This window comes from Nomascus leucogenys, chromosome 19 (genome assembly GCF_006542625.1).
Source record: "Nomascus leucogenys isolate Asia chromosome 19, Asia_NLE_v1, whole genome shotgun sequence".
NCBI classification, from domain to species: Eukaryota; Metazoa; Chordata; class Mammalia; order Primates; family Hylobatidae; genus Nomascus; species Nomascus leucogenys.
Window position 1 is genome coordinate 69,875,471 of NC_044399.1, and position 12,628 is coordinate 69,888,098.

The 12,628-nt window shown below is 51.0% G+C and overlaps 2 protein-coding genes across 15 annotated transcripts in view; one reads left to right on the forward strand and one right to left on the reverse strand.

Annotated features, from left to right (window-relative positions):
* Positions 1–3,572: 3,572 nt before the first annotated feature.
* Positions 3,573–7,605, forward strand: RNF227 (ring finger protein 227). The gene is made up of 2 exons (XM_003274637.4): positions 3,573–5,335; positions 5,437–7,605. The coding sequence occupies exons 1-2, from the start codon at positions 4,819–4,821 to the stop codon at positions 5,490–5,492; spliced, it is 573 nt and encodes a 190-aa protein (XP_003274685.2). The 5' UTR covers positions 3,573–4,818; the 3' UTR covers positions 5,493–7,605.
* Positions 7,606–8,187: 582 nt separating this feature from the next.
* CHD3 (chromodomain helicase DNA binding protein 3) overlaps positions 8,188–12,628 on the reverse strand; it is a 54,548-nt gene continuing 50,107 nt past the window's right edge. For 7 of the 14 annotated variants that reach the window (XM_030800277.1, XM_030800278.1, XM_030800276.1 and 4 more), the window contains 6 exons: positions 12,455–12,563; positions 12,123–12,255; positions 11,557–11,798; positions 10,351–10,514; positions 9,969–10,095; positions 8,188–9,480 (listed from right to left, as the gene is read on the reverse strand). In XM_030800277.1, coding sequence (XP_030656137.1) covers positions 9,240–9,480; positions 9,969–10,095; positions 10,351–10,514; positions 11,557–11,798; positions 12,123–12,255; positions 12,455–12,563 — 1,016 coding nt within the window. In that variant the 3' untranslated portion in view covers positions 8,188–9,239. The remainder of the gene's footprint in view (positions 9,481–9,968; positions 10,096–10,350; positions 10,515–11,556; positions 11,799–12,122; positions 12,256–12,454; positions 12,564–12,628) is intronic. The other 7 variants (XM_030800288.1, XM_030800280.1, XM_030800279.1 and 4 more) reach the window with 3 other exon arrangements.

Below are 12,628 nucleotides of genomic sequence, written 5' to 3' on the forward strand. Positions count from 1 at the left end.
TTAGTTATTCTGTAACATATGAGAATTTATCAATCCCAAATAGGATTCTCCTTAAATAGTTATCTTAGAGGGTTATGCACTTATTTTAATGAACACTGTCCCATTGCTCAAAATATTAAAAACAAACAAACAAACAAACACCACTCCTCCTAGAGTTACCTTCAGAGACAGTTTGGAAACACCTTGATTTAAAAAAAAAAACCTTCCTTTATTGTCACACCTCCTTCGTATATAGACATTTGCCATATTTATCACCCACCTCATTCATTAATTTAGCAAGTATTTGTCTATTGAGTCCTATTATGGTGTGGCACAGGGATACAAGGGTGAACAAAACCAGACTCAGAACCTTCACATATCTTGCTGAGGAGACAATCACAGAACCACCAAATAAATAGAAACTTCTTGTCCAAAGTCCAGAGGAAAGCACACGGTATTACTGAGTCTGTAGTGGTTATCTGACATGGCGAGGTTACGCTGAGAGCTGAAGGATGAATAGGTGTTGATAAGGGTTAAGCAAGAGGGTTAAGAGCATATGCTACGGCGTGTGGCAGAAAAGAACATACAAGCCAAAAGTACCCAAAGCCAGAGTGTCTAGAGAGGAACGGAACAGAAAGTGAGACATAGGTAATGGCTGGGTGCGGTGGCTCACGCCTGTAATCCCAGTACTTTGGGAGGCTGAGGCTGGTGGATCACTTGAGGTCAGGAGTTTGAGACCAGCCTGGCCAACATGGCGAAAAACCTATCTCTACGAAAAGTACAAAAAAAAAAAAAAAAAAATTAGCCGGGCATGGTGACACCCACCTGTAGTCCCAGCTACTCGGAAGGCTGAGGCAGGAGAATCACTTGAGCCCAGGAGGCAGAGGTTGCAGTGAGCTGAGATTGCGCCACTGCACTCCAACCTGATGGCCAGAGCAAGCTCCTGTCTCAAAAAATATTATATTTATCATACTGGAGAAAAAAACAGTAGGAAGCCCTCTATATTAGTTATCTATTGATACACAACAAATCACCACCCAAGTTAATAGCCTGAGATAACTTTTTATTTATTTTTATTTTATTTTATTTGAGATGGAGTCTCGCTCTGTTACTCACGCTGAAGTACAGTTGTGTGATCTCAGCTCATTGCAACCTCCACCTCCCGGGTTGAAGCAATTCTCCTGCCTCACCCTCCTGAGTAGGTGGAACTACAGGCCAGTGCCACCATGCCCAGCTAATTTTTTGTATTTTTAGTAGAGACAGGGCTTCACCATCTTGGCCAGGCTGGTCTTGAACTCCTGATCTGGTGATCCACCCGCCTCGGCCTCCCAAAGTGCTGGGATTACAGGCATGAGCCACCACACCCAGCCACTATTTATTTATTTATTTATTTATTTATTTAGAGATGGAGTCTCGCTCTGTTGCCAGACTAGAGTGTAGTGGCGCGATCTTGGCCTACTGCAACCTCCGACTCCCTAGTTCAAGCGATTCTCCTGCCTCAGCCTCCCCAGTAGCTGGGATTACAGATATGTGCCACCACGCCCAGCTAATTTTTGTATTTTTAGTAGAGACGGGATTTCACCTTGTTGTCCAGGAGGGTCTTGATCTTCTGATCTCGTGATCTGCCCGCCTCGGCCTCCCAAAGTGCTGGGATTACAGGCATGAGCCACCGCGCCCAGCCACTTTTTGTTTATTTTTAAGAGGCGGGGGTCTTGCTCTGTCACCCAGGCTGGAGTGCACTGACATGATCACGGCTCAGTGCAGCTTCAAAGTCCTGAGGCTCAAGTGATCCTTCCACCTCAGCCTACTGAGTAGCTGGGACAATGTGCACCACTGAGCCTGGCTTTTTTCTCTTCTTTTTTTTTTTTTTTTTTTTGTAATGACGGGGTCTCACCACAATTCCCAGGCTGATCTCAAATTCCCAAGCTCAAGTTATCCTTCCATCTTGGCCTCCCAAAGTGCTAGGATTACAGGTGTGAGCCACCACACTCAGTAGAAATAACTTTTAAAAACTTCTTTTTCATGATTCTGTGGGCTGGCTGGGAGTTCCTTTGCTGTTTTCACCTAGGCTCACTCACGTGGCTGCACTCAAATGGCAGGTCAGCTGAGCAGGAAAATGCAAAATGGCCTCACCAGCATGTCTGGTTGTTGGCTGGCGCTCCTCCGTGTGACCTCATCCTCACATGGTGGTCTCAGGGATTGTTCCAAGGGGACAAAGGCAGAAGCTACATGGCCTCTGAAGGACAAGGTTCCAGAACTCACACATCACTTCTGCCACATCTATTGGTCAAAGCTAGTTACAAGACCAGCCCAGATTCAAGGGATAGAGAAAGAGACCCCAATTCTTGATGTGAGATGCAGCGAAGTCACATTGCAAAGGAATGTGGGGCCACCATTAATCTACCACCACATTAAAAGGTTTTTGTTTTTTTTTTGAGATAGAGTCTCACCCTGTCGCCCAGGCTGGAGTACACTGGCATGATCTCAGTTCACTGCAACCTTTGCCTCCTGAGTTCAAGCGATTCTCCCACCTCAGCCTCCTGAGTAGCTGGGACTACAGGTGCACGCCACCAGGCCCGGCTAATCTTTTGTATTTTAGTAGAGACAGGGTTTCCCTGTGTTGCCCAGGCTGGTTGTGAACTCCTAAGCTCAGGCAATCTGCCTGTCTCGGCCTCCCAAAGTGCTGGGATTACAGGCGTGAGCCACCGCACTCGGCCCATCATGTATTTATTAACAATAGATACCCACCAGTCCCCCCTCCCTTTTTTTTTTTTTTCCAGACTGAGTCTCACTGTCGCCCAGGCTGGAATGCGGTGGCGTGATCTCAGCTCACTGCAACCTCCACCTCCCAGGTTCAAGCAATTCTCATGCCTCAGCCTCCCGAATATCTGGGACTACAGGTGTGAGCCACCACCCCCAGCTAATTTTTGTATTTTTAGTAGAGATGGGGTTTCACCATTTGGCCAGGCTGGTCTTGAACTCCTGACCTCAAGTGATCCACCCACCTTGGCCTCCCAAAATGCTGGGATTACAGGCAAGAGCCACCATGCCCGGCCTTACCAGTCCCTTTTTAAGACCAAGAAGTTTTGAATTGTGACAGCATCACTGTAATAAGTAGACAGCTTCTCTCATGATCACAGAGAGTACCATTCAAAAGCTCTGAAATGTTTGCTTAAAAATAATGGTATACTTCCTCAAAAGAGATTACCTTCTAGGTTTTAACAATTTAGGTTAAAAAACCAGCTCTGCATTGCCTGTGATAGCTGGTAAATGCCATGGGTGTGGAGAAGCTCATCTTGCACATGTTGGTCAAGAGGGATGCGAGCTGAAAATGTTGGGTACTGGCCGGGCGTGGTGGCTCACGCCTGTAAATCCCAGCACTTTGGGAGGCCGAGGAAGGCGGATCACCAGGTCAGGAGATGGAGACCATCCTGGCTAACACAGTGAAACCCCGTCTCTACTAAAAATACAAAAAATTAATTGGGCGTGGTGGTGGGTGCCTGTAGTCCCAGCTACTTGGGAGGCTGAGGCAGGAGAATGGCATGAACCCGGGAGGCGGAGCTTGCAGTGAGCCGAGATGGTGCCACTGCACTCCAGCCTGGGTGACAGAGCGAGATTCTGTCTCAAAAAAGAGAGGAAGAAAATGTTGAGTACTCAGAAGTTAAGGTGAATTCAGTATAGGCTGGGGGCACAGGATAAGAGTAGTAGCTAATATAGTACTTACCTGGTGTTTTACTGTGTACTGGACACCATTTGAAGCACCTTACACATATTAAGTTCGTTCAGTCCTCATTATTATTATTTTTAAAACTAGGAAACCAAGGCCCAAAGAAATTAAGTAACTTGCTCAAAGTGTCACAACTAGTAAGAGGTGGAAGCTAGGATCTGAACTCAAGCCAGCTGGCTCTAGACTGTGTTATCACCCTCCACAACAGAACCTGGGCTACAGGTCCAGGAGAGGAGGGTGAGGAGGCAGCTGTGTGTGGGTGTGGCACCATGAGGGGAATGTGGGTTGTGAGTACCATGTCCTGTTTACCAGTGGGAGAAGTCAGACCCCTGAGTCAGAACTTATGCTGGGGAGCTTTGCTGGGACCATCACGATGTGTGGGTGTCCAGGCCTCCGGAAGGAAAGGATTCCCAGCATTCCTAAAGCCATGGTCCTGGAATCTAGGTCCCTCCTTAGGCTGAGATATCAGCTGAGAGTTAAGTAGTTTGGGGAGAATGAAGTTTAGGAAGCCAGCCTTACAAACAACACAGAGAGGTCATCTATAATGAGAATTGAGGGCAAAATCGATTCAAAGGCCCAGGGACCACTAAAGGTTGGGCAGAATGGGCAGTGTTTGGAAACTGTTTGGGTGGGACTGTGAAACTTACTGCGAGCAACTGAATAGGCCGAGGGGGCTTTAGAGACTTGTGCCAATGACTGAGGGCTCAGGCGCTGGGAGGGACCCGGGGATTTGCACATGGTAGAATTAAGGAGCGCTGGCGTTGCGTTGGGGGAAGAAGGAAAGCCCTACCCCGCTCCCCCGGGAGTAGGGAGGAATGGGTGCTTTGGCTCCTAGGGCTCCGGTCCTGGCACGGCCTGGGCCGCCTCCCCGACTCCATCATCGCTGTCATTCCCGGCCTCAAGCCTCCACCGCCCCCACACGTGCCGCCACAGGGAGCGGCCCGATCAAGGCGTGACGCTTCGAAGGGTGGGGCCTCACTTATTCCCCTATTTAAAGAGGAAAGAAGCCGCGGCGCCGGCCCCAGGACCCGACCCGGGCCCCAGAAGAGTCTGCTCGTTCTGTTCACGGAGCCGGCCGCGTTAGCGACGCCCTCGAGTCCGCGGCGGACACGATGCAGCTCTTGGTGAGGGTGCCCTCTCTTCTGGAGCGGGGCGAGCTGGACTGCAACATCTGCTACCGTCCTTTCAACCTCGGGGGCCGCGCGCCCCGCCGCCTGTCCGGAACGGCGCGCGCCCGCTGCGGCCACACGCTCTGCACCGCCTGCCTCCGCGAGCTGGCGGCGCGCGGGGACGGCGGCGGGGCGGCCGCGCGCGTGGTGCGCCTGCGCCGCGTGGTCACGTGCCCCTTCTGCCGCGCGCCCTCGCAGCTCCCGCGCGGCGGCGTCACGGAGATGGCTCTTGACTCGGACTTGTGGTCGCGATTGGAGGAAAAAGCGCGGGCCAAGTGCGAACGAGATGAGGCTGGGAACCCGGCCAAGGAAAGAAGCGACGCTGACGGAGAGGCAGAGGAGGAAGGGGAGAGCGAGAAGGGGGCGGGGCCTAGGAGCGCTGGGTGGCGCGCGCTCCGGCGGCTCTGGGACAGGGTCCTGGCGCCTGCGCGGCGCTGGCGGCGTCCGCTGCCTAGCAACGGTGAGGGGCTGCCCAGGGAGGATGCAGGGGAGAGAGCGCCGAGGAATACCGGGGTTCGTTGGCTTGCTCCTGCTGCCACTAACCCTTCTTTTTTCCCGCAGTGCTCTACTGTCCGGAGATCAAGGACATTGCCCACCTGACCCGTTGCACGTTGTAACCGAGGAACTCGGAAGCTACAGCCGAAGGAAGGTGGGAGCTGCAGCCTCGCGGGGGCTGGTGTCAAGACTACTCTCTCTCAGATCCCAGGATTGGCATGTGATGAGAGAGATGAGCCAAAGGCAGGAGGGAACGCCCTGGGAGGTGTTGATGCTGAGTTGGGGAGGCTCCTAGACGAACTCGCCCCCATCTACTGACTGTGCCAGTCTTACATTTTCAGGATGGAGTGGCCAAGGGATGATATAAACAAAGCCTACGTTACCGTGGGAAGAAGACAGACTGTTTTCTTAGCTGGGACTTTGGCTTTTGTCCAGGGTGGCTCTGGTGTGTGGGAGCAACAGGTCCCATTTTAGCAATTCTTTGTCAATGGTTTGAATTTTTTTTTTTTTTTTTTTTTTTTAAGATGGAACGGGAGAGAAGAGGCTAATTTTCGCGTCATGTTAATCTCACTTCTCTGGCATGTAAGGGTGCTGGTATGCCTGCTGTCTCCCCACTCCCAGTTCTGTGTTCCAAAAATTGAGATGGCTCCCTGCCTGTGACTATGATTAGGAGCCTTGCTTCATTTCAGAATCTCCCTTCAACCTGCTAGGGCAGGTATCAGAAATTCCAAAGGGCATTTATGTGAGGCACCTAATTAGAGCCTATCAAAGTAGGAAGGGAGAGCCATTTGAAAGGCATCATATTTCAAACTTTTGCTATTATCTGTGTTATCTTTACAGTCACAGGGGAACACACTGGCGCTACTGAAAAGACACTTATACAATTTTGTGTCTTTAAAATTTGTGTCCCATAATGGAACATCACCTATTGTATATATGCCATGTATTCTATTTTAGAATCCTGTAAGTATCTTATGACCACATAGTCATAGTCAAGGACTAGCAGTGTTGGTATACTGTCAACAGAAGTGCACAGTCTCACTCCAGGATCCCACTCCAGACTTCCTGAATCAGACTTTGGCAAGGTTGTTTTTTTGTTTTTGTTTTGAGACAGAGTCTCACTCTGTCGCCCAGGCTGGCGTGCAGTGGCGTGATCTCAGCTTACTGCAGCCTCCGCCTCCCAGGTTCAAGCGATTCTCCTGCCTCACCTTCCGGAGTAGCTGGGACTACAGGCGCCTGCCACCACACCTGGCTAATTTTTGTATTTTTAGTAGAGATGGGGTTTCGCCATGTTGGTCAGGCTGGTCTCAAACTCCTGACCTCAGGTGATACGCCCACCTGGGCCTCCCAAAGTGCTGGGATTATAGGAGTGAGCCACCGTGCCGGGCCAGACTCTGGCATTTTAACAATCCCAGGTGATTTGTGTGCATGTGAAAATTTAAGTACCATTGGTCTAGATCCTACACTCTTTAGTTTTGAGATGGAGTCTTGCTCTGTCACCCAGACTGGAGTGCAGTGGCGTGATCTCGGCTCACTGCAAGCTCTGCCTCCTGGGTTCACGCCATTCTCCTGCCTCAGCCTCCCAAGTAGCTGGGACTACAGGCACCCGCCACCACGCCTGGCTAATTTTTTTGTATTTTTAGTAGAGACAACGTTTCACCGTTTAGCCAGGATGATCTTGATCTACTGACCTCGTGATCCACCCACCTCGGCCTCCCAAAGTGCTGGGATTACAGGCGTGAGCCACTGCGCCCGGCCCCAAAGTTCTAAAGTAACATTCTATAGCTAAAGAAATCCTAACCTACTATGTTACATTTTTCTCTTAGTTAAAAATGTGAACTTATTAAGTATTAACCTCAATTTTTTAGAGGTCTCCAATCTTTTTAAAATATATTTTTGATTGACAAATCATAATTATACACTTATGGGGTATAAACCTCAATTTTTGTAACCCTATTTTGGCATTTTCCTGTCCTTACATCTCAGCTTAAATGCTCCCTCTTTTGGGAGGCCTTTTTCTGCCTTCAACGTAGTAGAGCCTTTTCCTCCACCCCTCTGTAACATAATGCCCTGTTTTATTTTTACTGCTTTTATTTTCATGCTTTGTGGGTGTCCCCAATGGAGTGTAAGCCCCATGGGAGCAAGAGCTGACCTGTGACTGTTTTATCTCCAGGGCCAACAGCAGTGTTACTGTATAGTATGTACTCAATAAATATTTGTTGGCTTTATCTCTTATTTTTTAATATAATAGCTTTGTGAACTAAGCATCTGGCCTCTCTCAATCTCTGAGAGGTTCTGTTTAGTGAACAATAAACATCAAGGAAGTGCCTAGTAGTTCAAATCTTTGGTAAGCTAGACAGATCTGACCCTCAACGCCTTAAAAAAAAAAAAAAAAAAAAAAAAAAAGTGTGCCTTTGCTTCATACTGGAACTGAACCTGTGGAGCTGTAGTGACCTCTACTGACTCTTAGGGGAACTAAACAACTTGAAGGTGGAAAGGAGGATCAAAAGGATGGCTGGAAGGCAGTTTTGAATCTTGCTAGGCGCTCCTCCCACTACATTTCTGTCCAGTAAGTCCCACTCTCTCTGAAGTCAACCTGAGGCCACGTAGGTATCTGTTGCTCACCCTCCTTCTCTACAGAGCCCATGACATAGTTGGGGCTGGAAGAACCTCAGTTTTAGTGAATAATCCAAGAGATAAAAATGAGGAAAAGGAAAAAGTCGTAAGATTTTTTTAAAAAGAAAAGGCAGAAAGCAAAAACCTTTCCTATCCCTCCCCCCAAAAACTCCCCCCCATAAAAAAATAACAGAGCACACAGAAAGGAAAGTATAATTTATATGTACAACCAATAAACCTGATACAGAAGAGGGGATCAGGACAGACCAGGAGTGGGTATGAAGAGAGACTGGGAAAGGGGCAGCAAGAAAGTGAAGGGGCAGCAAAGAGGAAGTGGGGGGTTCGCCATGCAAACTGCCACTCTCCCCGGCCCCTCCTGGGAGGGGGGATGTGCCCACATTTCCCTAGCCTGCCCTCCACTATTTTGCTCTGGTCCCAACGACAAGATAGCTCCCAAGACCCTGACTAGATCCCCTGCCTGACTTACACAAATTTAGTCTGTATCCAGGCCTTGAGGAGGGAGGGTAGTAGAAGTCTTCCAGGAACCTGAGCCCCAGAGCTGGGCTTCCTCCACATCTGGCCCATTGTATTCTCTCCCACCCTTCTAGGTTACCTGGGTCCCTAGAACAGGTTGGGGAGCTCCTCTTTGGCTTGAGGGAGTATCACCCAACCATTACTCTTTTTGTAGGGGTGGTCCTTGGTCCCTAGGGAAGGGGGAACATTCCCAACACAAGATGCCGGTACACAGGAGGTAACTGAGCCAGTGAACGGCGCCTTTATTCTGAGGCTGAACAGCAATTGACTTCCTCCCTCATAACTGCTCCACCCTCCACGTGGGGAGAGGTAGGGGACGGTAACATGCAGCCACCCCTCCTCGTCCCTTCCTCCCTCCCAGGGCTAATTTTCATCCCTCTCTAAAAGTCCCCCTCCTCTCTTCAAAGCTCTCTTCCCCACAAAAGTTCCTAAAGGCCAGGCAAGGCTGATTCTCCACTTCTGCATGAGATGGAGCTGATTCTGCAGGGAAACAGCTGGGGAGGCTCCGCCTCTTTCCTTCCCACAACCATTTACTGGGAAGTTGTGTATACTTGGCAGTGGGGGAGGAAGGTACTTGGAAGACCCTGCCAGCCATCTCCCACCCAGACCTCTTCTCACCAGCATAGTCTTCAAGGCTTGGTGGGAAAGGTGTGCGGGAGTGGAGAAAGACAAAGGGCCCTTCTTGAAGAGAGGAGCTGCAGAGAGGGGCAAAGGGGTTCCTAGCCCAGTGATGGCCCAAGGGGTGGGGAAGGTGGAGGGCTGGCAGCAGGCCCCAGTGCTTGAGCTGGGGGTCGGCCTCGTGGACGGGGCCTGGGTGAAGGGCAGGCCTGGGATCCAGTCAGTCGTCTATACAGATCACCTCCCCGGCTCGGGGCTCCTTCCGATCCAGCCCATCTGACACCAATGCCCCCACCATTTCCTTCTCCTTCTTCACCAGCACTGGAGGGCCGTTGGTGGCGGCTGTTTGGGAAAGGGGTAAGGAAAGATCAATCCCCACATCACTCCCAAACGTCACTTCATGACAATGGTGAATTCTCACTTCCAGGTCACCTCCTGCCATTTCCCGTTTGCCCCAGGTAAGGGAGGGAAGACCAGGGCAAACTCCTTTCCCTGAGATTCCACTTTGTGCTACATGATTGAACACATGTTCCCACTCTACCCCCTCGGGTTTCGTATTCACTTTCCCTTGAAGGAACCTGGAGGGAGGTGGCTCGGGTAGAAGACACCAAGCCACAGATCTGCTAAAACTCTGGTTTTTGATAAAGGGGATTCAAGAGGGGTTAAGAAAGGGATAGGTGGGGGGACAGCCTAGAACAACTCTATCCCATAAAACACCGGATACCACCGAGGAAATGAGGTGGACTAGAGTAGTTAAAGGGCAGCTGAGCAGAAATCAAGTTTGGCAAAGGAGGAGTGTGAGCAGCAGGGGCGGGAAAACACCAGCTGACCTGTGATGAAGGACCCTGCAGGCATCTGGCTGTAATTGGCGCCTGCGGCGGCCAGGGCCCCTGCGGGTGCGGCGCTGAAGGCCGCCCCGTACCCCGGAGGTGTAGCGTAGGGACCCGGGGGGAAGGCCTGGAACAGAGAGTAAGCAGAAGTTGGAGTTAGTTCATAGTCTGTGAGAGGAAAGAAGCTGTAGGGGAGACATGAGGAGTCACACTCCACAACTACTAAGGGTAGGATACACAGGCAGGGAGACTCACTCAAGGATGATGACTGTGTTCTAGCGAGTTGTTTTTCCATATTGTATAGGATTCTGATGGAAGTGTTTGTATATGTGCAGGAGGAACACAAACAGGGAAAAGTGGAGCTAGGGGGAAAGAGGGTTACCGGTGTGGGGTGAGGCTCCGTGCCCTTGCTGGCCAGCCGGCTGAGGATGCTGCGCTCGGACATCTGAAGGCGGGCTGCGATGGGGGGTATTCGGGACAGCGTGGCTGGCAGGCGGGTCACGTCCGCCTTCATGTCGCTCAGCAACTCCTCCAGCTGGTTCAGAACTGGGGCCCGGGCCACAGAGAAAGAAGGGCAAGAGAAAGACAGGGAAATAGAGAGATGGAGCCAGGAAAAGAGAGGCATCAGATGGACAGATACAGGCAGAAAAAGAGCAAGAGAGGAGAACACAGATGTCAAAGAACCAGAGATCAAGAAAGTAAAAGAAGTGGACAGAAAACAGAAGCAACTCAGGGGAAAAGAAAAAGTGTCAGGAAAAGAGACAGAGAGACCAGATTACCACAGAAGACAGATGGAGAGAAAGAAGAAAGAAAAAGGGAGCATGGAGGAAAGGAAGATGGGGGGACATTGGAAGACATGGGGGCGGGGAGTTGTCAGAACATCTCATACTGGAAGAGCAAGGTTTGGGGTTGGGGATGATGGGGAGGAAATAGTCAGGAGGCATGGGAGGTGGTAAGTGTCAAAGCTTTAAGGAATCAAGGTTTTAATATGTAAAGGGGAGAGGGAGGTTAGAAGGTCAGTATTACAGATTCAAGGAATTAGAACAGGGATCAAAGGGGCCAGGAGTCAGTGACTACATCAGGCAGGATTAGATGGTTAGAGGGCTTTGGGATATAATCTCTATCATTGGCAAGGTGAGGGGGTAGGAGGAAAGGTCGAAGGTCAAAGGGAAGTTTCATGGGGTAGGGTCAGAGGGTCGGATGGGTGGTAGTTTCTGCCTCATGGGGTGAAACAGATGTGAGGGAACGTGATTTGTTTGATCACAGCCAGGGATCTGTATGGTGCACTCACAGTCCAAGGCCCCTAACTGGGTGATGTTAGCAGTATGGCAGGCATGCAGTTCCACTGCCAGTGAAGAGGCCCCACTGTGTGGAGGGGACATAGAGGCTGGGGCAGGTCCCTCTACTGGGCACGGATGTGAATGCTATCAGACATGGATGAGGGTTGGCTTGCACAAGTCCTAGAGGCTAAAATCCAAGGGGGTGCCAGGTCGGTAGGGGTGGGGTTAGAGGTCAGAGGGGGGTGGTTCAGCGGGTACAGGGGTCAGAGGGGTGGGAAGATTTTGAGGGGTGCGGGGTGAAGACTTACGCAGCGTTGTGGGCCCTCCCCCGCGCGGGGCCGCCGCGGCCCTTACCCTTGTGCAGGACGGCGTTGGCCGGCTTGTTCCCCGCCAGCGACTCCTTGGAGAGGTGCTGGTGGCTCTCGGCCAGGCACTCGGCCTCGGCGAAGCGGGCGTGGAGGGCCATGGCGGGGTGCGCCGGCTCCTGCGACAGGTTCAGGTAGGCCGCCCGCCGCAGCTGCTCCTCAATCACCAGCGCCTGCTCCAGGAGCTGAGGGCAGAGTTGGGAGGTGAAGGTAGGGCTCTGCCAGCAGTGGGTAAGGGGGCAGGTGGGGGTGGGGGGCGGGCAGACATAGCAGGAGACCCACCCTGCCCTCACTGCTGGCCCAGAGCACTCCTAGTTCCAAACCGACTGCGAACCTAGCATCAACCCTGACCCAGACCACACTCCCAAGTACAAGGTTACACTTTGGTCTTGGCCCCAAGCATCACCTCAGCCCTGAAGGTGTTAACCTTCCCTAGGTTCCAACTAGATCTGGTCTCACTTCTGACCCAAGCCCGTCTATAACCTGTTCCTTTCCGTCCTCATTCCCACCTTGAACCTCCGGGCCAGGAACTTATTTTTCATCTCCAGAAAGTTCCCCTTATTGGCTTCAGTTTTAAATGGCTCGTTGATAATGGCAAATTGAGCATCATTCTGGATGTCCTGCCACCGTGCATAGCCATGGCTACCAAAGAAGGAAAGGGAACCATCAAGGAATTTAACAGGAATAGGCTTGGCTTTGAACACTTCTTCCTTTTGGCTTGACTCCCCAAAGTGTGGCACTAGCCCTGTCCCTGGGTGTGAAATCCTCATTTTTTTTTTTTTTTTTTTTTTTTTTTTTTGCCAGCTTGAGAGAATCTTATTGCAAGTGTATCAAAGGATACAGGACAATCCCAGCCAGAAGCCAGTAGTCATGTCTTCTGTGCCAGATCTCATTGAGTTTCCCCGAGGAAATAGCTGCCCGTTCCTCATTCTGCCACAGTGTGTGAAGCTCTGCAAAGAAGGCAGCAGACAGAAGAGGCAACAGGGTTTTGCAGACTGCACTCAGTCCAACAGAC